Source organism: Lolium perenne, chromosome 6 (genome assembly GCF_019359855.2).
Source record: "Lolium perenne isolate Kyuss_39 chromosome 6, Kyuss_2.0, whole genome shotgun sequence".
Lineage (NCBI taxonomy): Eukaryota > Viridiplantae > Streptophyta > Magnoliopsida > Poales > Poaceae > Lolium > Lolium perenne.
The window spans coordinates 245,147,811-245,171,466 of NC_067249.2; the positions used below are offsets into that span (position 1 = coordinate 245,147,811).

General features: G+C 44.9%; 2 protein-coding genes across 3 annotated transcripts; one reads left to right on the plus strand and one right to left on the minus strand.

Moving 5' to 3' along the window:
- The first annotated feature begins 707 nt into the window (after positions 1 to 707).
- On the plus strand, positions 708 to 5,985 carry LOC127305628 (cyclin-C1-1). 2 transcript variants are annotated; one of them, XM_051336133.2, is made up of 9 exons: positions 713 to 912; positions 1,022 to 1,128; positions 3,085 to 3,124; positions 3,657 to 3,701; positions 4,578 to 4,699; positions 4,799 to 4,913; positions 5,053 to 5,097; positions 5,337 to 5,484; positions 5,572 to 5,985. In XM_051336133.2, exons 1-9 carry the CDS (start codon positions 881 to 883, stop codon positions 5,689 to 5,691), a joined length of 774 nt encoding a protein of 257 aa, XP_051192093.1. In that variant the 5' UTR covers positions 713 to 880; the 3' UTR covers positions 5,692 to 5,985. The 2 variants fall into 2 exon arrangements, with proteins under 2 accessions (XP_051192092.1, XP_051192093.1); XM_051336132.2 differs by having other exon boundaries at positions 708 to 912; positions 5,337 to 5,985.
- Positions 5,986 to 8,056: 2,071 nt separating this feature from the next.
- Positions 8,057 to 15,413, minus strand: LOC127305627 (phosphoribosylformylglycinamidine cyclo-ligase, chloroplastic/mitochondrial). Its single transcript, XM_051336130.2, has 8 exons — positions 15,026 to 15,413; positions 9,791 to 9,885; positions 9,609 to 9,710; positions 9,448 to 9,507; positions 8,991 to 9,163; positions 8,741 to 8,852; positions 8,491 to 8,649; positions 8,057 to 8,386 (listed from the first exon to the last, which is right to left on the minus strand). The coding sequence occupies exons 1-8, from the start codon at positions 15,342 to 15,344 to the stop codon at positions 8,225 to 8,227; spliced, it is 1,182 nt and encodes a 393-aa protein (XP_051192090.1). The 5' UTR covers positions 15,345 to 15,413; the 3' UTR covers positions 8,057 to 8,224.
- Between the last annotated feature and the right edge of the window lie 8,243 nt (positions 15,414 to 23,656).

Genomic DNA, 23,656 nt, shown 5'->3' on the forward strand with positions numbered 1-23,656 from the left:
TATGTTCCATGCCACATTATTGATGATATCTACATGTTTTATGCATACTTTATGTCATTATTATGCGTTTTCCGGAACTAACCTATTGACGAGATGCCGAAGGGCCGGTTCTGTTTTCTGCATTTTGGTTTCAGAAATCCTAGTAAGGAAATATTCTCGGAATCGGACGAAATCAACGCCCAGCATCTTAGAATCCCCGGAAGCATCCAGAACACCCGAGAGTCGCCAGAGTGGACCCACAGGGGGCCCAGGAGGTAGGCCGGCGCGGCCCAGGCCCTGGCCGCGCCGCAGCATCGCCGGGGAAGGAGGCGAGCATGGCGGAGGGCGGCGAGCATGGCGGAGGGCGGCAAGCATGGCGGAGGGCGGCGGTGAGGGGAGGCCCGCCGGCGCGCATGAGCTCCAGAGAGGGGAGAGAGAGGAGGTCGCGGGGAAGAAGGGATTTGCACGCTAACAGAGCCCGTTCCACTTCGTTCGACCGAATCGGCCGGACGGGCTCGTTCCGGATCTACAGAGAATATTCGCTTTTGAGGAACGCGTTGGTTTCGTTCCATCCCAGAACCGAACGCAGGAATCGCCCCGAGGAACAACTTGATTCCATTCCGTTCCATCCGGTTCTGAAACCGAACAGACCCTTAAAAGTAACTCTTTATAAAAAAATAGGAATTGGCACGTTCTGGGATTTTCTTGCGATGAGTAGTACGCGTTAGACATGATAGGCCTGTCAGATTGGGCTGCCGAGCAGGGTCGGGGCGTTCCAATGCGACTTGTGGAATAGGCCTGCCTGCGCATCGCGGCGGACCCCGCACCTCCTCTCCGTACTCCGAGCTCAACTCCGCCCGATTCCGCCGGCGAGAATCTGTCGGGGAATCGCTCATCCAGGATGGCCGCCAACTTCTGGGCGTCGTCGCACAGGTAAGCCGCCGGCACCCACCCAATCTCGATCAGATTTAGTATTGCACGAGACTTGGTGAATTCTGAGTTGCTAATCGAGGGAGTGTGCACGATGATTCCGTGCGAGCAGCAAGCAGCTGCTGGACCCGGAGGAGGTGGACGTGGTGCCGGCGGCGGACCGGGAGCGGGGCATCACGCCGGTGGAGTTCCGCCTCGTCAAGATCCACATGTCCTTCCGTGAGCTCTCCGTGCGCCTGCCTCCCCATCATTTTTATCTGCCATCTCTAGTATCTAGGCTGAGGAGATTAGCTTAGATGCGTCCTTACAAATAATAGAATCGACAATAAGCTCGGCCTTGAATGATAGATGTTGATGAAGATGTGGCAACTGGCAACACCGGTTTGGTTTGAAGTTTGTGAACTCCACGGTTTTGGGTGCGGCAACAATCTGACTTGTATGATTTGTAATTAGACCCATGGGCATATTGTGCCATGCACCTTTAGAATTGTGGTCAAAGTAGAAGGTTCCCTCCTTTAAATGTGTTTAGGTAGAAACAGAGACGGAGCTGCCTTAGTGCCATTGGGGTCAGCTGACCCCAATGATTCTTGGGGAATGCTTCACTAAGTAGTACAAATTAGACATATTTTAGACAAGATGACACCAATGAATTAGAGCAAATATAGGGCTGACCCCAGTGATATTTTTTTCTAGCTTCGTCCCTGGGTAGAAATGTGGCACCCTGCTGACACTGCCTCGAGCGCAGGTGGGTGAGCTAACGGCTGTGTGCTCTAACCAACGTTCCGCTGCTCGGTTCTGGTGCCATGCATCTTTGTAGCGTATAATTCATTCTAACATAACCGTTGAACAATTATCTACTGATTCTGCTCAAACAAGCTGATAATATGTTACCATCTTTGTTCTTTTTACTAAAAATGGGGATGCAAGTTCATATTTATTATTCTGATAGAGAAGTTTTTGGTGACGCAAGCTGTGCATGCTTATTTTCAGTAACCGACACTATCCAAGTTACATCAGTAGCAATCTAGTATACATGTAAAAAAGAAGTAGCAATCTGGTGTAGGTACTAACTTTGACCCCAGGCACTTGATTCATTTCATTCCAATTGTAGCAGCCATGATATCTGTGGCTAGGTAAATGGCCCAGGAGAAACGGGTCATGCGGCCTGCTTTGGTGAGAGAAGGATGGACTTATTCTTTCTTTGCTTCTTTCTTGCTTTAGTCAACCACACATCAATTCACATACAGAGGTGACCTACCCCTAGGACCACAATCTAATCCAACTAAAAGGAATCCCTAGGAGCTTTATGTAACTTCACTGATAATATGTTACTACCATCTTTGTTTTTTTTACCAGATGGAGATACAAGTCTGTACTTATTCCGCTGGAGAAGTTTTTGGTGACACAAGCTGTGTGCATTGCTTATTCTCAGTAACCGACATAATCCTAGTTACATCAGTCACTATCTAGCATACATGGAAAAAAGAAGTAGCAATCTGGTGTAGGTACTAAATTTGACCCCAGGCACTTGATTCATTTCATTCCAACTGTAGCAGCCATAATACCTGTTGCTGGGTAATACAGCCGTATGATGGCCCCAGGAGAAACGGATCTCAGGGCTTGCTTTGGTGCGAGAAGATAACAAAGTTAAGGATGGACTTATTCTTTTATTGCTTCTTGGTTGCTTCAGATAACCACACAGTGATTCACATATATAGCTGACCTACCCCTAGGACCATTATCTAGTAAACCTAAAAGGAATCCCTAGGAGCTTTATATAACCTCACTGGTATACCTGGGAATCCTTCGTGCCGGGCCGGGAAAAGCCCGACGCTCAAAAACTAGGCCCAAGCCAGTCCCGGATAAAAAACCCGAAAGCCCATCGGGCCATGGGCCCCTATTTCGTGTTTTTGGACTACCCAGGCCCAGCCATCGGGCCAACATTTTTAGGCACGGGCCTGGGAATATCAGGACGGGCTGCCCATGGCCAGATATGCTTACTGGCAAGATCTTATCTCGAAATCATGCTAATCCAACTAGCAAACAAACTAATCAAACAACTTGCTACGTACTGGAACCTGGATGGGCACATTAACAGTATGTTACTTACAATTTATTGATATACATTCTGCATTAGTTTTATTCCTTACAAAATAAAGCATTTGATGATTTCAGATATATGGCGGTTGGCCCAGCAGGTGAAAGTTAGGCAAAGGTAAGTGATCTTGTTTTCATTTTCTGACATGTACCTTTGTTTGTAGCTGTGTATGATATCTATGTACTTCAGTGATCAAATAAATAAACCTGTGTGTTTTGCTTTTGGACTGTAATTAGCAAGCTTTCCTTCCGCAGTCATTTTTTTTTTCAAGTGGCTACCTTTGTATCTAAAGAAGTTATGCATATTGGTAGTTTATTACCTGAAACTCATGCAAATATTTGGTGGTATTTATTCTTTTCCTCATAAAGTTCTTCATGGTAACATTTTTGCGAAGTTTGCTTGAACTCAAACACTGATTTAGTGCTACCAAAGCTAACTAAGAAAAGTAAACAATATCAGTACAATTCCAGTCTCCTTTATCTGTATTCTTTTTTCATCCTAAGGTTGTTGCAGTTTTATTATAAGCCTAACTTGTGACTAATACCATTTAGTTAATGTCTGCTACGGAATGGCTTACTTTTCCACCTTATGGTATGATGTTCATCTTCCACCAGACCTATCTGGCATTAACTCATGATTGTTATTTCAGAGTCATAGCTACTGCGATCACATACTTCAGGCGTGTCTATACAAGGTATGATTCTTTATTTAGTAAGGACACACCACATAGAAGAGTGCCCTTCTTGCCTCTAATGTCGCCGTCTGGATTTGACTATTTATTTACTATCTGAAGAAATGAAAACACAGTATTGTTTAATAGACTGTAAGTTGTTGTGCCACTAAGAAAGCAGGAAATGTATCCTTATGATGTAAGATGGTCAACTTACAGGCAAGTCAGAACCATATACTGTGATTGTACATTTGTATCTACGAGAACTTGTGTGCTTCACTCAGAACTCTATAGTTCACTTGCCTCATTCATAACTTGGGTGATTGTAGATGTGAGGTTCTCATCAAGTTGCTCCAAGCAGAATTAGTACGATGATGCTAGTCGGGTACTTTTGAAATTCGATTTACAAATATTATACTTCAAGCACCAAACTCGTGTTTCTATTTTCTGTGAACAAAAACTGGACATGAAGCTTCATATTTGAATGCCTATTTCACCAAACTGGACATGATGTAAGATGGTCAACTTACAGGCAAGTCAGAACCATATACTGTGATTGTAGATTTGTGTCTATGAGAACTTGTGTGCTTCACTTAGAACTCTATAGTTCACTTTGCCTCGTTCATAACTTGGGTGATTGTAGATGTGAGGTTCTCATCAAGTTGCTCCAAGCAGAATTAGTGCGATGGTGCTAGTCGGGAACTTTTGAAATTCGATTTACAAATAGTACTATACTAGTATACTTCAAGGACCAAACTCGCGTTTCTATTCTCTGTGAACAAAAACTGGACATGAAGCTTCATATGTGAATGCGTATTTCTACATTATTTTTTGAACATATAAAGGGTTTTTATTTAATGGAACTTAAGCATTCAGAACTGTGTCTGAATCTATTTACAGAAAGAGCATGACGGAGTATGATCCTCGTTTGGTAGCACCAGCTTGTTTGTATTTGGCATCAAAGGTGGAGGAAAGCACAGTGCAAGCAAGGCTTTTAGTATTTTACATCAAGAAGATGTGTGGTAGGTCTCCTGATCATTCATATTGACGTATGTTTACCTGGAAGGCTGGACGAGCTGCACAGCCTACAATAACCATTAATTTCGTCCTTCAAAATGTAGGTTCTGATGACAAATACAGATTTGAAATCAAAGATATCCTTGAAATGGAAATGAAGCTCCTGGAAGCATTGGACTATTATTTGGTTGTTTACCACCCATACCGTCCTCTTTTACAGTATGACTTTGCTTCCCTATCATCTGAACAGAAATGGCATTTCCACTGAAATAACACTTTATATCTTCCAATTCTGTGAGCTTTGAAACTAACTCCCCTTCGATATTCTACAATGACATTGAGATGTGCCATTTTACAGGTTATTGCAGGATGCTGGCATAACAGATCTGACACAGTTTGCCTGGTAAGTACGTTTCTTGAGGATTGGATGCAATGGAACTTGTACGCCTTTATAATTTCAGTCACATGGTGTACTGTTTTCTTTTTTTGTGAATGGAAGCTGTTTGTCTTTCATATACAAGAAATTTTGCTTTATTCGCTTTAGTAATATTTGGTGGTGATGAGATACTTTTTATTATGATTTATGGGTGTACAACTTGACCTATATGGCTATATCTGTCCTGATTAGACACTTACTTACAGGGGCCTTGTCAATGATACTTACAAGATGGATCTTATTCTCATCTACCCTCCATATATGATTGCATTGGCCTGCATATACATTGCAAGTGTTCTTAAAGATAAGGACACGACTTCCTGGTTTGAAGAACTCCGTGCTGACATGAACATTGTAAGCGCTAGATTGATATTTTTCCAATCATTGATGATTTGGCTCTGTCCTTGTATTAATCCATCGACATTCGTTTGCAATACTCAGGTTAAGAATATTTCTATGGAAATCTTGGACTTCTATGACACCTACAAGATTGATCCTAACAGGGGTCTCCAGGAGGACAAGATTGTTCCTGTGATGAACAAGTTGCCATCAAAGGCCTGAAGCCAGGTTTAGCGCCAATTTCGGTATGATCGATTAACCACCTTACACTTCGAGATATTGGGCAAATTCGGAGGGGAGGTTTGCGGAATGCCCCGTGGACTTGGAGGAGGGCGTTAACTTGATAGGCGTAAGTTATTCTGCACGATTGTTATCCCCATGTAGAGGTAGTGTAGTTGATGTGCTTGTAACAGTCTCTTTGTAGTTCATGTGCTTGTAACAGTCTCTTTAACACTTGGATCTGTACTTCCTATATCGTACAAAAAAACTAAGGCGGCTTGTGTCCTGTTTGTTGAATTGTTCTTTGAGGCCATACATCATGTAAAGACTGCCTCAGTTTGGTTTTATAACTCTGCATTTGCAGAGTCAACCACAACACGCCTGATTCCAGAGGATGAGATGATTAAAGGCGGAGCATTGAAAAGAACACAGACCTAAAACTCTGATGAGCAGCCAAGGTCTCTAATAAGAAAGTGTCACACTTTTTATCTGTACTAGCAAAAGTGCCCGTGCGTTGCACCGGGATACGTTTTTCAAATGTTTTCATGACATCAAAAAACATGCAAATAAGAAAACTTGAAATTATTATGCGCGATTTTACCTTCTCAAAACGTCCTAAGTTACACTTCTTTTGTTGTGTTGTTTTGTCGGAGCTCGCCTCTTGATTTGTATACTGATTGTCACCGAGCTTCTAGATGGGGAGGTTCTTCCTATTGTATTGGAGCCCCCTCTATAATCTGATTCATATTAATGTCTTTGCATAGTTTGTCAAACTTGTCACTATATCAACTTGACGAATTCAACCACTTCACCCAAGATGAGCTCACTAACATCAATGTCCTAGCTACTTTCATTTTATCTAAACTCTTACATTAACCATGCTCTGAGAAATTGCTCATGTTATTGGTATTTTCACGTCTCTTCCGTTTCCGCGCTAGCTCATGGAAAACCGTCATTGGCTTTCCGCGCAGCCACCAGTGCTGGCCATCGACACTCTCCGGCGCTGCTAGCAGCATACTGTTGTTATAGAAACTGCATGGCTAAATAAGTAACCGAATCTGTACCTCCATATATTACTTCTAAGAAACTGTACTTGATGGCAAATTCTGAATAAGAAAAAAATACAGGGTCGATTATACATCAAAGAGAAACCAACAAATATATATATGGCACCAACAACAATGAACACCATAAAGAGGAATTTGGGTTGAATTAAATTCAACAGCATTTCGAGGTCAGACTGCTCTCACTATTTCACTTACGTGTTCCTCTATCTGCTTCTCCAACTTTGCCATCACCGCCGTACAAAGTGTTTAGCTCTGGGGTCCTTCTGTGCTAGACAACCCTCGAGATCTTAGAGCAATATGTAGAGAAAACTAATTCAGGGCTGAAGTTGCGTCCAGCTAGAAGAAATTGGAGTCTCGCAGATGTGGGCACCCTTTTGAATCTTATATATGTGACTAACTCTTAATTCGAAGAGATAACTTAGGCCCCACTTCATTAAACGATAGGATTACTTGAAATTGAGGATAGATTGACTGGGGCGCATGATCAATACTGATAGGCCTGTTGCTCAGAAATCCCTGTCTTCGCGTCATAGCAGCACCCACCCGCACGGATCCATCAGTTGAAAGAGAAATAGTCGCCTAAATCAACGCTCGCCGCAGGCTATACCCAGCGAGTGCGATCCTAAGTGCGCCATGCAGATGCAGATTAGTGTGCTGTCGATCAGGAACATCAGCACCGCGTCGCTGAACTGGCTCGGAAGTTGAATACAGTGGAACCTGCGCGTCGCCGCTCGTGGACGCCTCCTAGCTGAATCCCTGGCGCCGCCCGTCCGTGTAGGATCTGTGTGATAGAGATGGGTGGGTCCCTCGGCAGGTCCAGCCGGCGCTTCCTGATCAGTAGCTGAGGACAAATTTTGACTTCGATCATATCGCGCACGCGCAAGACGATCGAATTCCGATCAAATCACCAGGACAAAAAAGAAGGAAGAAGTAGAACGAAGGAGATAGATCGACGGTCGGGTGGATATATAGAGGAGAGATGGCGTTCTACGGTGGTGGGACTGGTGGAGATGGAGTTTGGATCGGATTTATGTCAACGATGGTTACAACACATGACATGCCTGGGTCGGGCTCTCGGTGCGCGTGGGATCGGGTGGCGTGGGTTGCTAATTGGGCCATCCCAGACGCGCGCGTTGAGGTTACCGCCTTGTCCACGGATCATATATGGCAGATAAGATCGATCGTATCTTAAACGGATTCTAACAACGAAACGAAAATTAGCGTCGGACAACGGACGAGAACCAAGCGGACGAAAACGAACGATACCAAAGAAACGCTTCTCCCTTTATTATTAGGTATAGATAAAGGTTCGTTGAAAAGCATGAAAAAGATTCTCAGCTTTCTCTATTTAGAAAAAAAAGAAGTACTCCGTATGTGACTTATTGAATATAAAAGGCCCACCTAAGATACTTCGGCTGCTTGGCCCACATGGCAAACAAGTTTGAGATGAAAGTTCTCTTGTTACAAGCTCAGACATAGTGAACACCATTGCCCTGGATCACCTCTCCAATGCGATAGGCAGGACTTGCTTCTTCGATAATTCTGTCTGCTGCCTCCTTGCTTACTACAAGGACCATTCCGACGCCCATATTGAACGTTCGCATCATCTCCGAGTCTTCAATCTTTCCAACCTATAAACGTGTACCAAATAATCCAATAACTGAGTATAAGGAAACTGAATCTATTGACCGGGAATGTTCAAGCTAAGTTTGTGTACCAAATAATCCAATATTACCTGTTGAAGCCAATTGAACACAGGTAGCACTTTCCACGATCCAGTAAAGATCTTTGCCCCAAGTCCTTTTGGAAATACTCTCGGGATATTATCGGTGAAGCCACCACCAGTAATATGGGCTAGTCCTTTTACACCACCCTTGCTGATAATCTCAAGCACCTTTTTCATCCAACATGATTGGGTTAACGTTGTAACTTTGGATATAAATAAAACCATGGGAAATAAGAGCTGTTCATCAGGAAAGACTAACCTGCTTAACATAGATGGTAGTTGGTGTCATGAGAGCTTCACCAATGGTAGTTGTTTTGCCATCATTTCCTGGGAGCTGATCACTCAAAGAGAGCCCACTTTTGTCCAATACTCTAGAAATAAGAATCTTTTAAGCTATCATTAACCATAAGCAATTCAAGTAAAAAGAATAAAAATCAAAGGGGTATAATTTGAGCTATGAATCATCTATCTGAGTTTAAGACAAATGCAAATAGATAAATGCAATATACCTTCTAACGAGAGAGAACCCGTTTGAATGAACCCCACTTGAAGGAAGACCAATGAGGATGTCTCCCTCCACAATGTTTTTACCGTCGATGACCTTATCCTTCTCCACAGCACCCACAGCAAAACCACTTAGATCGTATTCACCTTCTGCATAGAATCCAGGCATCTCTGCTGTCTGTCATAACCAATTACTCAACTGTTAATGCCCTTTTGCATTACATATATAGTTTATTGCAGAAAAGGTGGCTAGTCCATACATAATGTTTCAGGAGAGTGAATACTAATTCTACAATGAAATGAATAGTCGCTAGAAATATTATGGTATTTTCAGTTAAAAGCTGCCCACGCAAATACTCAAAACATTCTGTTGCAGTTACACTAATGTTCATATGGGGGAGATAATTACAAATGACCCAACGAGATTCATTATGTAGAAAGGCTTATCTCAGGAGGTCTTACCTCTCCTCCTTCCAGTCTACAGCCTGCTTGTTTGCATCCATCCACAATTCCATTGATAACCTGTAAAATTTTATTATGCATAGACACCGCTCCAGGAGCGGTGAACAAAATTAGCATAAGCAACAAATGCTATGTTAAGATAGCAACAACATTGACAATACCTTCTCTGCAAGATCAACATCAAGCTTGCTCGTAGCGTAGTAATCTGTGAAGGCCAATGGTTTTGCACCTGAAGTTAGGATGTCATTGACACTCATAGCTACCTGCAATAATGAACATGATTGATCCACTCCACGTGATAAATGCAACAAAGAGCACATATATATAGAAATTCATCACATACCAGGTCAATCCCAACTGTATCATGAATACCAGTTTCAAATGCAAGCTTCAGCTTTGTCCCAACACCATCAGTGCTAAGTACAAGGTAATCATCCTCTGTTCAATCCAACCATAGGAAACAAAATTTTATGAATATATGGCATTACACTCCAGCGTCCAACCTCAGTAAACAACAAATACAAGCTGCCTATTATGAAGATATGGGATTAGACAAAAAAATGTTTATGTGTTGTATCTCTAGTAGGCTTCTTATCCTCGTATATTCGCCTCGGAGCTTTAATACGACACACATCGCATTACCCCAATTCTCATCCTCTATCATGATATCAGCCATAAGATCCTAAACCTACCCACCAGAGCTTACGTGTGTCGTGCCATCCTAGGAAGATCGGTCTCCATGGTCTTTGCCAAGGATGCAACCTGTAGCTAGAACTCATCATGTCAATCAATTTGATGGGCTGTCCCTCAGTATCTTTTTCCTATCATTTGATCGGTGGTTCTCTTTGCCGGTCATTTGACCGACATCTTTAGACGCAACACTAGACGGCTCCTTGTCACAAACTGTGCATCAAGCCCGAACATGCCACCCAAGGGACATCTTCATGCGTCATAGTTGGCTGTTCTCATACAAGTCTTGTTCATTGCCTGTCTATCTTCACTACCATAGATCATGACGGATTCGACAACACCGCCACGACTCAATTGTGGGTGGCATCGTCAGTAACGGCTGCGCCGTCAGTTCAAGATGATCTACACCACGTGTACCTTGTTCTAATCAACTTAACACGCACACTTTGCCGATCAACCAAACGCCAGTGAGCACGCGCGCACCGGCAATAATCGAGCATCAGGCTGTTGACGGTCTTGGTCCTTGCTACCAGCTATCAAAGTGTCTCTCTAGACGCGGACATTGCTAATAGCCTTTAGTGGCCTCTCCTGTAATTGTACCGACTGAGCTCCAGCTCGGTTGCCTAGGGACATAGTTTTGGCTGCGTTGCCTCTTCACGCCTACCCCGACATCCTTGGATACCATTGCACGCCTCATTACGTGTGGTGTCGCCACCTTCTGTGCATGGTCTTTATCACGATGTCGAAGCGTGGGATCTTTCCTCGCCTACTTCTCCACAGCCGTTGCGCTTCTACATTCAATCTGCATGGCCACTTCAGGTTGTTATTGCTCTGCTGACTACACATTCATCTATTTGCAGTACAACTTTGTCATCGACGTAATCGCCTTGTCCCTAACTACACCTTTTTCCGGCTATCATGGCCCTCCTTCTTCGCTATACACACCATACTTGTCCTGGAGTCCTCTGCTAGCCTCTCTGACATGGCGCAAGATTTGTGATGGTCCTCTTCTGCGCGCACTTGATGGCTGAAACACCAATAATGCGATACTTCTTCCCCAACATTTTCTGGAACTTGGAAACCCTGATGTAGCTCATTGTTTACGACGACTTCGACAACATTTTCTTTGGCGTCTACACACTCAATGAATGCTTCCATTGAGTCCCCATTTTTGTCACCAACGCTTCCCTGTGTCACACGGTTACCTCAACATTGGTAACCAACCATGGCATATCAGCCACTATGTTCCCTCGCATGGCTACCTCGACTGCATGCTCGTCCCACACTCTTAGCTACCTTGTGCCTTCTAATAACTATGTGTATGCATCGATTACATGAAATTAGGTAGGAATTGTTTCCATCTTATCTCTGGGAGACTGGGACAGTTTCTTGTCTTCTATATATACTTGTCCAGAAGCATACCAATACGGACACACGTCACATTAGGCCAATTCTTAAATCTAAACTAAAACCAGGACAAGAATTATGGAACGGAAAGAGTACTAGTTTTTTTTTACAACCTGGCAGAATCTGACCAAAGCCAAGGCAACAAATTTGGAACGGAGAGAATTAACAACCAAGAAGAGTCTATTTCTTCATACAGGCTTCTCCCTCGTGACAACTTTTTAAACATAAGGCCTAAGCCCAGACACACATAAGTAGCACCACCCACCGCTCGCTACAAGACTGAGACCTACTACACCATTACCCAAATCACATCACAACGGGGCAACCCACCCCCAAACATACACCGATACAAGCTAGAAGACTAGAATGGATGGATGTGCCCTCCAGGTCCTCTTCCTTGCGTGTAGCCTTCTAGGCTCGTCCAGAGCCGCGTCCAGCAAGTCCCTCTCGGCCAGTGCCCGCCAGCGCCTACGGTTTGTCGTTGATGATGATGGCCTCGAGGTTCTTCTCGCTCGCCCTCCTCTGCGCCTTCTCCATGACCGGCGTCGTACCCTTGCATCTCGCGCTCTTGCGTGTCGCCGTGACCCCGACCGCCTTCTTCTTCCTTGCATACGGGATCGTCGGCGTGCGCTTAGCCTGCGGAGTCGGGGCCTCCTGGGTGACCACCTTCCGCAGGTCCGGGAATGCAACCGACCTCTCCCCCTCACACACCGCCGACTGCACCTCCGCTATCACTTCCTGAGGCTGTCCCTCCGGCCCCGTCAGACTCACACCCACCCTCGCAACCTTGGCAGGTGGCCCCACCGGCGGCTGGCTGTCTGCCACCCATGTCGCTAGCGGGTCTGTCAACTGGGAGCCGTCCTCCATCGAGATAAGGGACTCCGCCCCCTCTTGCTCCGCCCCAAGCCCGACCGCCGCTGGCATCGCCATGGTTAGACACAGCTGCAACTCCGGGTTAGAGCTGAATTGGTTGAAGGAAATCGGCAGGTTGGGTCCCTCCCAGATTCGCCCCGCTACCAGAGCGCACTTCGTCCCTGCCGCCTGCTTCCCGGTGGACTTGGCTCCCTCAACCACGATCGTCCCCACGTGCCCATTGTGCGGAGCCCCATGCTGGTCCCCTTCCTTCCTTCTCCTGTGTTTGTTCCACTCATTGTCTGTGGATCCCTTGTCCGAGAAAGCCTCATCCTCGCCGTCCTTGTCCTGCCTCGGCGGTGGGGGAGGCGGCGCACCCGACCCTCCACCCAACCCACCCCTCGGGCCACTCTCAGCCTGCACACCAACGGTGAAACCCTCACCATTGACGAAGACTTGTACCGAACCCTTTATCCTCTCAGGGTACCGACACTGGAACCGCACCCGGACCGGCTCCGACTCCCACTTCTGCAACGAAAGGTCATCGACATCAATGGCTCGCCCCACCATAGCGAAGGCAGCCATGAGCCTCTCTCGCTCGAGTAGGTCCTCTAGGACCCCCATCAGCTGGACCCACGCCGACGGTAGCAACAGAGAGGGCTTCGGAGCACAGAAGGCCTCCCGGATCTCTGTCTCGGTCTTGCACAGCGGCAGGTAGAGCTTGCCGCTGCCCGTGCACAACCTGAGGGTCTGCCTAGTTGGGAACACCACCGAGAACTCTGTCTCCGAGACCCTCTTGACTTGCCAATCCCAGAGCTCATCAACCAAGTGCTTGAGTTCCTCTGACAATTGTTCCTCCGAGAGAGGTACCGTGTTAAACTTGATTACCGCCGAGAAGACTACGCCTTTCCTCTGCCCAGACCTCAGCGGCTCAACGTCAATGTTGAAGAAGCCTGCCCCGGTAATGGCATGTCCCATGGTCTGGAGCTTGAACGACCTACCCCTGGTCGGGCAGCAAGCCGAGGAGTGCCCCTCGCCGCTGCACAGCACGCACAAAGGCTCATACGTGCACACAGATTGGAAGTGTCCACCCCTACCACACTTAAAACACTCGCCGCCAGCTAGGGGCCCTGCCCGCTGCGAACCGACATTGGCCTTGTTCTTCGTCTGCGACGGCCCTGCCGCGCCCCCCGACAACTTGCCACGGTACCTCTGCACCTAGCGTTGGCCTTGGTCCGCCATCACTACCTCGGCAAAGGATCTCACCAGCGGCGGCAACTCGCACCGGGGGCGGAGAAGACGGTGCGGCGGCGCGGACGGGTCGGACAGCCTTTGTCGCACCTCACTCCGCCTCGCTCTAAACCCTAACTCTGGGATCCATCGAGCCCGCAGGCATCCAAAGCCAAACGAAGCGCCTTCGACGGGTTGGGCCGACCGTCCCATCAACCACCCCTGGCGACCTAGGCCGAGGGACAGGCCCCGCCTCCACCACCACAGTAGCTGCCTGGGCGGGCCCTGGACACGGCCCAACAAGACACCCCTCCACAGCCAGGCCCACAGCCATGGACCGTCCCGAGGACGACCGGCGCCCCTGGCGAACATCGCGCCGCCACCGGCCGCTCCGCACCCGCCATACGCACGACGGCAGACGCAGCCGTCCCCGTCGCCTCCGCCCCAGCCACCTGCCGAGCGGAAGCCGCGGCCATTGATCTCCGGGACCACGAGTCTCCCAACCTCGCGAAGCGCGGCGCCGTCGCGCCCCCCGACCTAGAACCCCTTCCTTCGAGCGCAGACACCGCACGCCGCTGGTGCCGAAGGGAGCCCCCAAGCTCCTCCGCGCGCTGGACGAAACCGCCAAGGGTCGCCGCCGGCTGCCGGCTCCGCGAGCTCCCCTCGTGACAACTATGTATCTAAGCATACAACGCATACTGTATCTAAGAACTGACGAAGTTGAAAGAGTCAGCCCGGCAAAATAAACGCATGTGAACCGTAAGGAACTCATAGACGCACTTGACACTCTTTGTCGCGGCTAACTCACCCACAGCCTTTATTGTTTTTCATTCCTTCTATTAGGAAACACAAAGGACTAAAAGGACGTGATCCTACATCATAGCCGTACCCAAGCTACTGGTACGCGTGCTGGCCGACCTGACGCTAGGAACTCCACGACTCACACTACATGCATCAGTAAGGAAAAGCTTTTGCCATTGTGGTCTAACTAGCTTGGACCAGGTACAACAGACACGTGCAGATATGACATATCTAACATTCTAACTAAGTAGCTAACTAGCATGGTGCAAACTGCAGACATCAAGGTCGCATGTAGCAGCTACACTGGACTAATTCCTTCGTACGGCTGAGTGATATATAAGACAACATGTGAGTAACAACATCATGCTACACCTCTGTAACACGTCTAAAATATGATGTGAACTACTACTACTCCTATAATAATACACCAAACGATCCTAACAACAAGATTTGTTCCAACAAGAACAACTCCCTCGGTCCAATGAAAATTTGTCAAAATAGGTACGGACGTATGAAGTACAGAGTACATCAAACGCTCTTTCTAAACAAAAGGCGGCAGAATTAAGAGATAAAGTGAGCAATGACGACAGAATCATACTGTAGGCTAAGAGACCGCCGAAGCCGCCTATCCAGGGGGCCATCTTGCGGATGCGGCGCACGAGCTCGGTGCCAGCGTCGATGTCCACACCGGCATCCTTGTAAGTCATGCCGTCCTCCTCGGTGCCAGCGTCGATGTCCACACCGGCATCCTTGTCAGTCATGCCGTCCTCCTCGGTGGAGCTGGAACAAGCCACGGCAACGCGCCGCTTGCCTGATGGAAGGCCGACGCGCTGCGGTCGGAGAGGGCCCCGGCGGTGCGTTGCCGCCGGGGAGGCCACCGGCGAGCGAAGGAGGTGGAGGATGCGGTCGGCTGTCATGATGGGGCGCCGACGGTTTAGGTTTAGGGTTTTCTTTTCTGGCTTCGCGCTGCCGGGATTACAGGACCAACAGAACATAAATTTGACGGCTTTACTTCTTTTTTTACGGTCCTGTCATTAGTTGGGCCACACTATTCGTTTTGATCTTATTTGAGCAACTCCAACATCATGTGCATCTCTTATATCTCCCCCTGTATGTATATTTGTCTTCAATTTTTTTTTCATAGTTGCCCAAAACACATTCCTAGAGCGCCCCTCGTATGTTTACATTTTCTTTCACATTTTTTCTTCATTCCATATTGTTAGAAATAAATGTCAATTTGTGATTTTAGATTTCCCTAATAAATCTCAAAATCGATATGTGAGAAAAAAGTAGAGGTGCAAACTTTAATCCCAAAGAAGAGTTAGAACACTTTATGTAGTGACTGGAATAGGGAGAGACACCACAAACACACGCTCTCTCGTGTGGATGGCGTGGGTGTCCATGCACCTAAATTGTGTGGCGAAATCCAATCCATGGTCCTGTAGACGCAACCTCTTTTCTCCTTCCCTTTTTTTTTTTTGGTTTCTTGGCCTTCAATTTATGAGTTGCAAACCTAGTTGATTCATATCGCGATCGCGACACAAGAATGTCGGTTCTCCTCGTATTGGCTGCCACCAAAGAGACACCATATCGAGTTACAATGTTGCCTCCTCTCGCTGCATATATGCTCCGCCATCTTAGTCTACTTCAACTCGAGCGTCGATGTGGATGGATGTATGGGACATCATGTCTACATAACCTCTCTCTCTTGTACGGGAGAGAGCAAATACGATTTTTTTATAAGAGCCCACAAAACTGGTTGGGTTCGTCATCATGGGTCGTCTACCATCTAAGTCGAGCGGTGCCGCGTACTGCCGTTTATGTCGTTGTCTTCTTCGAGTGGTCTTTGCCAACATAAGCCAGGTTATTTTTGTGTGGATAAAAGAGGATTTCATTAAACAAGTAGGGTTACAAGACACTTCAATTCTAGTTTCCACAATATAATGTCTGGACCAGACCCGAGCCACATATCCGTATGTTGACTAACCCTAATCTGAAAGAGACCCTTTTATAAATTTGCATAATCTACCTTAAGGAGCTAATAGCTTAATATCTCAAACTAAATGCATGTGGACTGAGAGATCAGGGGCAGGATCTGCGACCGCCGAATCCAACTAGGAGCAGTCCATATCGATGACGATGGTGAGGTGGCAATATTGGAGAACCAATTCCAAGCCTTCATGACATGCTCAAAGTTTTGACTTTAGAGGATCACTATTTGAGTGCCCATGTGTTGCCATGAGAAAACAAAACATGGAGAAAGGCAACATTACATTTTTGGTCTTTCCAAGCCTACTCCAGCAAGGATCGGATGATCGCCACCCATCACCCCAATCACTACTAACCTTTGCTATCATTTGGTTAATCCCTACACAACACAAGGATCAACATGCAACAAACAACACGTTCCCCTTTTCAAATCCACGCGTGCCTCCCCTCATGCTTCTTCTGTGGCGAAACCAATCCGAGGCAGAGAGAGAGAGCTTGATCTCATCGATGTTGCTGACTTCTCTAGTGTGAGGCAGCAGGGGACATGGACATCGTGGAAGCTAGGGTTTTCGCTGGTCTCTTTGGTGGCATCTAGGTTGAAGAAGGGAGCGCCCATATTATACAGGGGGATACTTATAGTTCTTGAACAGTTCACACTTTACAGAATGCTCCACACTATGCGTTATTTATGTCCTTTTTTTATCTTTCCATCGCACCATGTGTCTTCTTATCTAGCGACTTTGCAGACAATTAACAACATTTTTTTATTGTGTAAGCATGTCAATACTCAATAATAAGAAATGTTGTGTTGACTCCAAATCCATCTAACAATGCAACTATCCTAAACAAGAAAGCAGCATGCCAGCAAGGAAAAAAAAGTAGAGTTTTCCTCTTTTTTATACAACGACAACAATTGTTAATAAAAGAAGTATTATATAAGTAGTCATGTATGAAACTACATTGAAAGTTTTCTACAATACATACAATAGTTAATTGAAAAAATAGGGATGCGTTGGGCAGCACCAGGGGCTCGTCTTATGGCAACTTATATGCCGGCGACCCAGGGTACCTAGGGCACAGTCGCCTGGGTCGCCTACCAACGGCCCAACGTACGCAGACCTGGATGGCGCCATGGAGAACACATATCAATTGTAACTAGTTTCGAAAAAGAGTATCGAACCACGAGGAGTTGCTAGTTATGGTCTTAATGCTCCTTGCTACTATCTACTCCCTCCGTCCCAGTTTATAGGGTTTGCGCATATCCCTAGGTTGTCAATTTGGCCAACATAATATTATTTGTATACTATAAAAATTATATCATTAGAAAGTAGAACATCTAAGTTTTCTAATGATATATATTTTGTAATACATATGTTGCATTATCATCGTTAAATGTACGACCTAGGGATACGCGCGTAAACCCTGTGAACTGGGACAGAGGGAGTATTAAAGATTACTTGTAAATTGTTTTCTCATCTCAAAATGTTTTAAGGGGATGGTTGTAATTGGTTGAAAATAAAGTAAATAAAGCACTAAAAACGTTATAGGAAATGGTTGAAACTCAATAAGACAAGGTGTTCTCGGAGATTGTTGGATCCACCTCTAGTATTAGGATTCATGTTAATCAAGATGAAGTATACTTTTAATTATATTGCGTGTGGAAGAGCTCCGTAATAAGATGCGTCCAGAAAGCCATCGATTATTGTATATCTAAATAACCACATCAACTAGTATTTCGCAAGCCACATATTGACTATTGCTATTAAGAGTTTTACCCCGTGGTTATCGATATGAGCTTGGTGAGTCCCTCTTTCCCTCCTCATCCATGTGTTAAAGTGCCGATACGGTAATGTCACTTATCGTCGTTCACTTTACCACACTTCAAAAGGTAGTTCCCTCTCGAGATCACAAGGCAAATATTACATGGTGCACAACACATAATATCAAGATAGAGAACTAACACACTGATGAGTGCATTTTTAGCATGTTTTTGTATTGTTATTTCATCAAGTTATCATTAAGTAGTGATAGGGATTTTGTATTTCACCGCGCTGCTGCGCCCTTTTATGCTTGTCTACACATAATCTCTAAATAATAAGTCAATAATAAAATATCAATAAAAATGTCATTTCCTGGCATTTTGAGGTGATAAAAATCATTTTTGCACTTAATAACGCGCCTGGGCGGAAGGACAATGCGAGGACAACTTCCATTAGCTTTAACATGCATCGGTGCGGGCGGGACTTGCTCGTACCGTCCGCCCGTACCACCCGTCGGAAGCACCGCCTCATCAAATACTTTCACCTCCCGCAGACGGATCTGAGATCCAAGCACGTACGCGACCAGAAACACCAGAACACCGGCCAGAAGAGATCTGAAGAGAGATCAAGAAGGGACCTCATCCACACTGCTACTTGGTTCATTGGAGGACAAGGCATCATCACCTTCATCATCATCCGCAACGAATCACCATCCCCATTGATGGCGTGTAACTCACACGTTCGTTGGGAACCCCAAGAGGAAGGTATGATGCGCACAGCAGCAAGTTTTCCCTCATAAAGAAACCAAGGTTTATCGAACCAGGAGGAGCCAAGAAGCACGTTGAAGGTTGATGGCGGCGGGATATAGTGCGGCGCAACACCAGAGATTCCGGCGCCAACGTGGAACCTGCACAACACAAACCAAGTACTTTGCCCCAACGAAACAGTGAGGTTGTCAATCTCACCGGCTTGCTGTAACAAAGGATTAACCGTATTGTGTGGAAGATGATTGTTTGCAAAAAACAAGAAACAAGTATTGCAGTAGATTGTATGCGATGTAAAGAATAGGACCGGGGTCCACAGTTCACTAGAGGTGTCTCTCCCATAAGATAAAAGCATGTTGGGTGAACAAATTACAGTCGGGCAATTGACAAATAAAGAGAGCATAACAATGCACATACATTTCATGATAAATATAGTGAGATTTAATTGGGCATTACGACAAAGTACATAGACCGCTATCCAGCATGCATCTATGCCTAAAAAGTCCACCTTCAGGTTATCATCCGAATCCCCTCCAGTATTAAGTTGCAAAACAACAGACAATTGCATTAAGTATTGCGCGTAATGTAATCAATAACTACATCCTTAGACATAGCATCAATGTTTTATCCCTAGTGGCAACATCACATCTATAATCTTAGAGATTTCTGTCACTTCCCCAGATTCACGGAGACATGAACCCACTATCGAGCATAAATACTCCCTCTTGGAGTTACAAGCATCTACTTGGCCAGAGCATCTACTAGTAACGGAGAGCATGCAAGATCATAAACAACACATAGGTAATAACTTGATAATTAACATAACATAATATTCTCTATCCATCGGATCCCGACAAACACAACATATAATATTACAGATAGATGATCTTGATCATGTTAGGCAGCTCACAAGATCCAACAATGAAGCACAATGAGGAGAAGACAACCATCTAGCTACTGCTATGGACCCATAGTCCAGGGGTGAACTACTCACTCATCACTCCGGAGGCGACCATGGCGGTGAAGAGTCCTCCGGGAGATGAATCCCCTCTCCGGCAGGGTGCCGGAGGAGATCTCCAGAATCCCCCGAGATGGGATTGGCGGCGGCGGCGTCTCAGTAAGGTTTTCCGTATCGTGGCTCTCGGTACTGGGGGTTTCGCGACGAAGGCTATTTGTAGGCTGAAGGGCAGGTCAAGAGGCGGCACGAGGGGCCCACACTACAGGCCGGCGCGGCCAGGGCTTGGGCCGCGCCGCCCTGTAGTCTGGCCACCTCGTGGCCCCACTTCGTCTCCTCTTCGGTCTTCTGGAAGCTTCGTGGCAAAATAGGACCCTGGGCGTTGATTTCGTCCAATTCCGAGAATATTTCGTTACTAGGATTTCTGAAACCAAAAACAATGAAAACAAGAATCGACACTTCGGCATCTTGTTAATAGGTTAGTTCCAGAAAATGCACGAATGTGACATAAAGTGTGCATAAAACATGTAGATATCATCAATAATGTGGCATGGAACACAAGAAATTATCGATACGTCGGAGACGTATCAGCATCCCCAAGCTTAGTTCTGCTCGTCCCGAGCAGGTAAAACGATAACAAAGATAATTTCTGGAGTGACATGCCATCATAACCTTGATCATACTATTTGTAAAGCATATGTAGTGAATGCAGCGATCAAAACAATGTATATGACATGAGTAAACAAGTGAATCATATAGCAAAGACTTTTCATGAATAGTACTTCAAGACAAGCATCAATAAGTCTTGCATAAGAGTTAACTCATAAAGCAATAAATCAAAGTAAAGGTATTGAAGCAACACAAAGGAAGATTAAGTTTCAGCGGTTGCTTTCAACTTGTAACATGTATATCTCATGGATAATTGTCAACATAGAGTAATATAATAAGTGCAATTCAAGTATGTAGGAATCAATGCACAGTTCACACAAGTGTTTGCTTCTTGAGGTGGAGAGAGATAGGTGAACTGACTCAACATAAAAGTAAAAAGAATGGTCCTTCAAAGAGGGAAGCATCGATTGCTATATTTGTGCTAGAGCTTTTATTTTGAAAATATGAAACAATTTTGTCAACGGTAGTAATAAAGCATATGAGTTATGTAAATTATATCTTACAAGTTGCAAGCCTCATGCATAGTATACTAATAGTGCCCGCACCTTGTCCTAATTAGCTTGGACTACCGGATCATCGCAATACACATGTTTTAACCAAGTGTCACAATGGGGTACCTCCATGCCGCCTGTACAAAGGTCTAAGGAGAAAGCTCGCATTTTGGATTTCTCGCTTTTGATTATTCTCAACTTAGGCATCCATACCGGGACAACATGGACAACAGATAATGGACTCCTCTTTAATGCATAAGCATGTGGCAACAATTATTATTCTCATATGAGATTGAGGATATATGTCCAAAACTGAAACTTCCACCATGAATCATGGCTTTAGTTAGCGGCCCAATGTTCTTCTCTAACAATATGCATGCTTAACCATAAGGTAGTAGATCTCTCTTACTTCAGACAAGACGGACATGCATAGCAACTCACATGATATTCAACAAAGAATAGTTGATGGCATCCCCAGAAACATGGTTATCGCACAACAAGCAACTTAATAAGAGATAAAGTGCATAAGTACATATTCAATACCACAATAGTTTTTAAGCTATTTGTCCCATGAGCTATATATTGCAAAGGTGAATGATGAAATTTTAAAGGTAGCACTCAAGCAATTTACTTTGGAATGGCGGAGAAATACCATGTAGTAGGTAGGTATGGTGGACACAAATGGCATAGTGGTTGGCTCAAGGATTTTGGATGCATGAGAAGTATTCCCTCTCGATACAAGGTTTAGGCTAGCAAGGTTATTTGAAACAAACACAAGGATGAACGGTGCAGCAAAACTCACATAAAAGACATATTGTAAACATTATAAGAATCTACACCGTCTTCCTTGTTGTTCAAAACTCAATACTAGATATTATCTAGACTTTAGAGAGACCAAATATGCAAACCAAATTAGCAAGCTCTAGGTGTTTCTTCATTAATGGGTGCAAAGTATATGATGCAAGAGCTTAAACATGAGCACAGCAATTGCCAAGTATCACATTATCCAAGACATTATAGCAATTTACTACATGTATCATTTTCCAATTCCAACCATATAACAATTTAACGAAGAAGAAACTTCGCCATGAATACTATGAGTAAAGCCTAAGGACATACTTGTCCATATGCTACAGCGGAGCGTGTCTCTCTCCCACAAAGTGAATGCTAGGATCCATTTATTCAAACAAAAGCAAAAACAAAAACAAACCGATGCTCCAAGCAAAGCACATAAGATGTGATGGAATAAAAATATAGTTTCAGGGGAGGAACCTGATAATGTTGTCGATGAAGAAGGGGATGCCTTGGGCATCCCCAAGCTTAGACGCTTGAGTCTTCTTGATATATGCAGGGGTGAACCACCGGGGCATCCCCAAGCTTAGAGCTTTCACTCTCCTTGATTATATTGCATCATACTCCTCTCTTGATCCTTGAAAACTTCCTCCACACCAAACTCGAAACAACTCATAAGAGGGTTAGTGCACAATAAAAATTAACATGTTCAGAGGTAACACAATCATTCTTAACACTTCTGTACATTGCATAAAGCTACTGGATATTAATGGATCAAAGAAATTCATCCAACATAGCAAAAGAGGCAATGCGAAATAAAAGGCAGAATCTGTCAAAACAGAACAGTTCGTAAAGACGAATTTTAAAATGGCACCAGACTTGCTCAAATGAAAATGCCCAAATTGAATGAAAGTTGCGTACATATCTGAGGATCACGCACGTAAATTGGCTTAATTTTCTGAGCTACCTACAGGGAGGCAGGTCGAAATTCGTGACAGAAAAGAAATCTGAAACTGCGCAGTAATCCAAATCTAGTATGAACTTTACTATCAAAGACTTTACTTGGCACAACAAAACACTAAACTAAGATAAGGAGAGGTTGCTACAGTAGTAAACAACTTCCAAGACTCAAAATAAAAACAAAGTACTGCAGTAAAAACATGGGTTGTCTCCCATATGCGCTTTTCTTTAACGCCTTTCAGCTAGGCGCAGAAAGTGTATATCAAGTATTATCGGAGGGTGGTGCATCAACCTTACCTTGGGCTTTACCCTTACCTTTCTTGTTGTTTTTCTTTCTCTTTGATTTAGGAAATGTATGATTCCCCCCGGTATAGAGGTGAATTCCAGGATGCCTTCTCCCACATCTATGACTGCTCCCAATAGTTTTAGCAGGGATCTTCCGAGTGTGATTTTTCCTGTCCCTACACATTCAATAACAAGATAATCAATGGATATTGTTCTTCCAAGAATGGTTGTATGCACACCTGCGATTATTCCCTTAGGAATTATAACAGAGTTATCAATGAGAGTTATTTCTTCTCCTCCTTCATCAACTCCCCAAAGTTTCAAAGATTTATAAATGCTCTCAGGTATAAGGCAAAATTCAGACATAATATCGCAGTTGGCACGAAGAGTTTGGTCACCGATAACAATTTTAACAGTAGGATCCCATACTGAAGATTTAGAGTTCACTAAAACTTGTTCAAGACGATTACGAACATGGTGATAGTTGTCATCCAAGCGAGATGTACTTATCTCGAGATTGTTTAATCTATTATAAATGCTAATAAGGGCTGAATCAAAGTTATT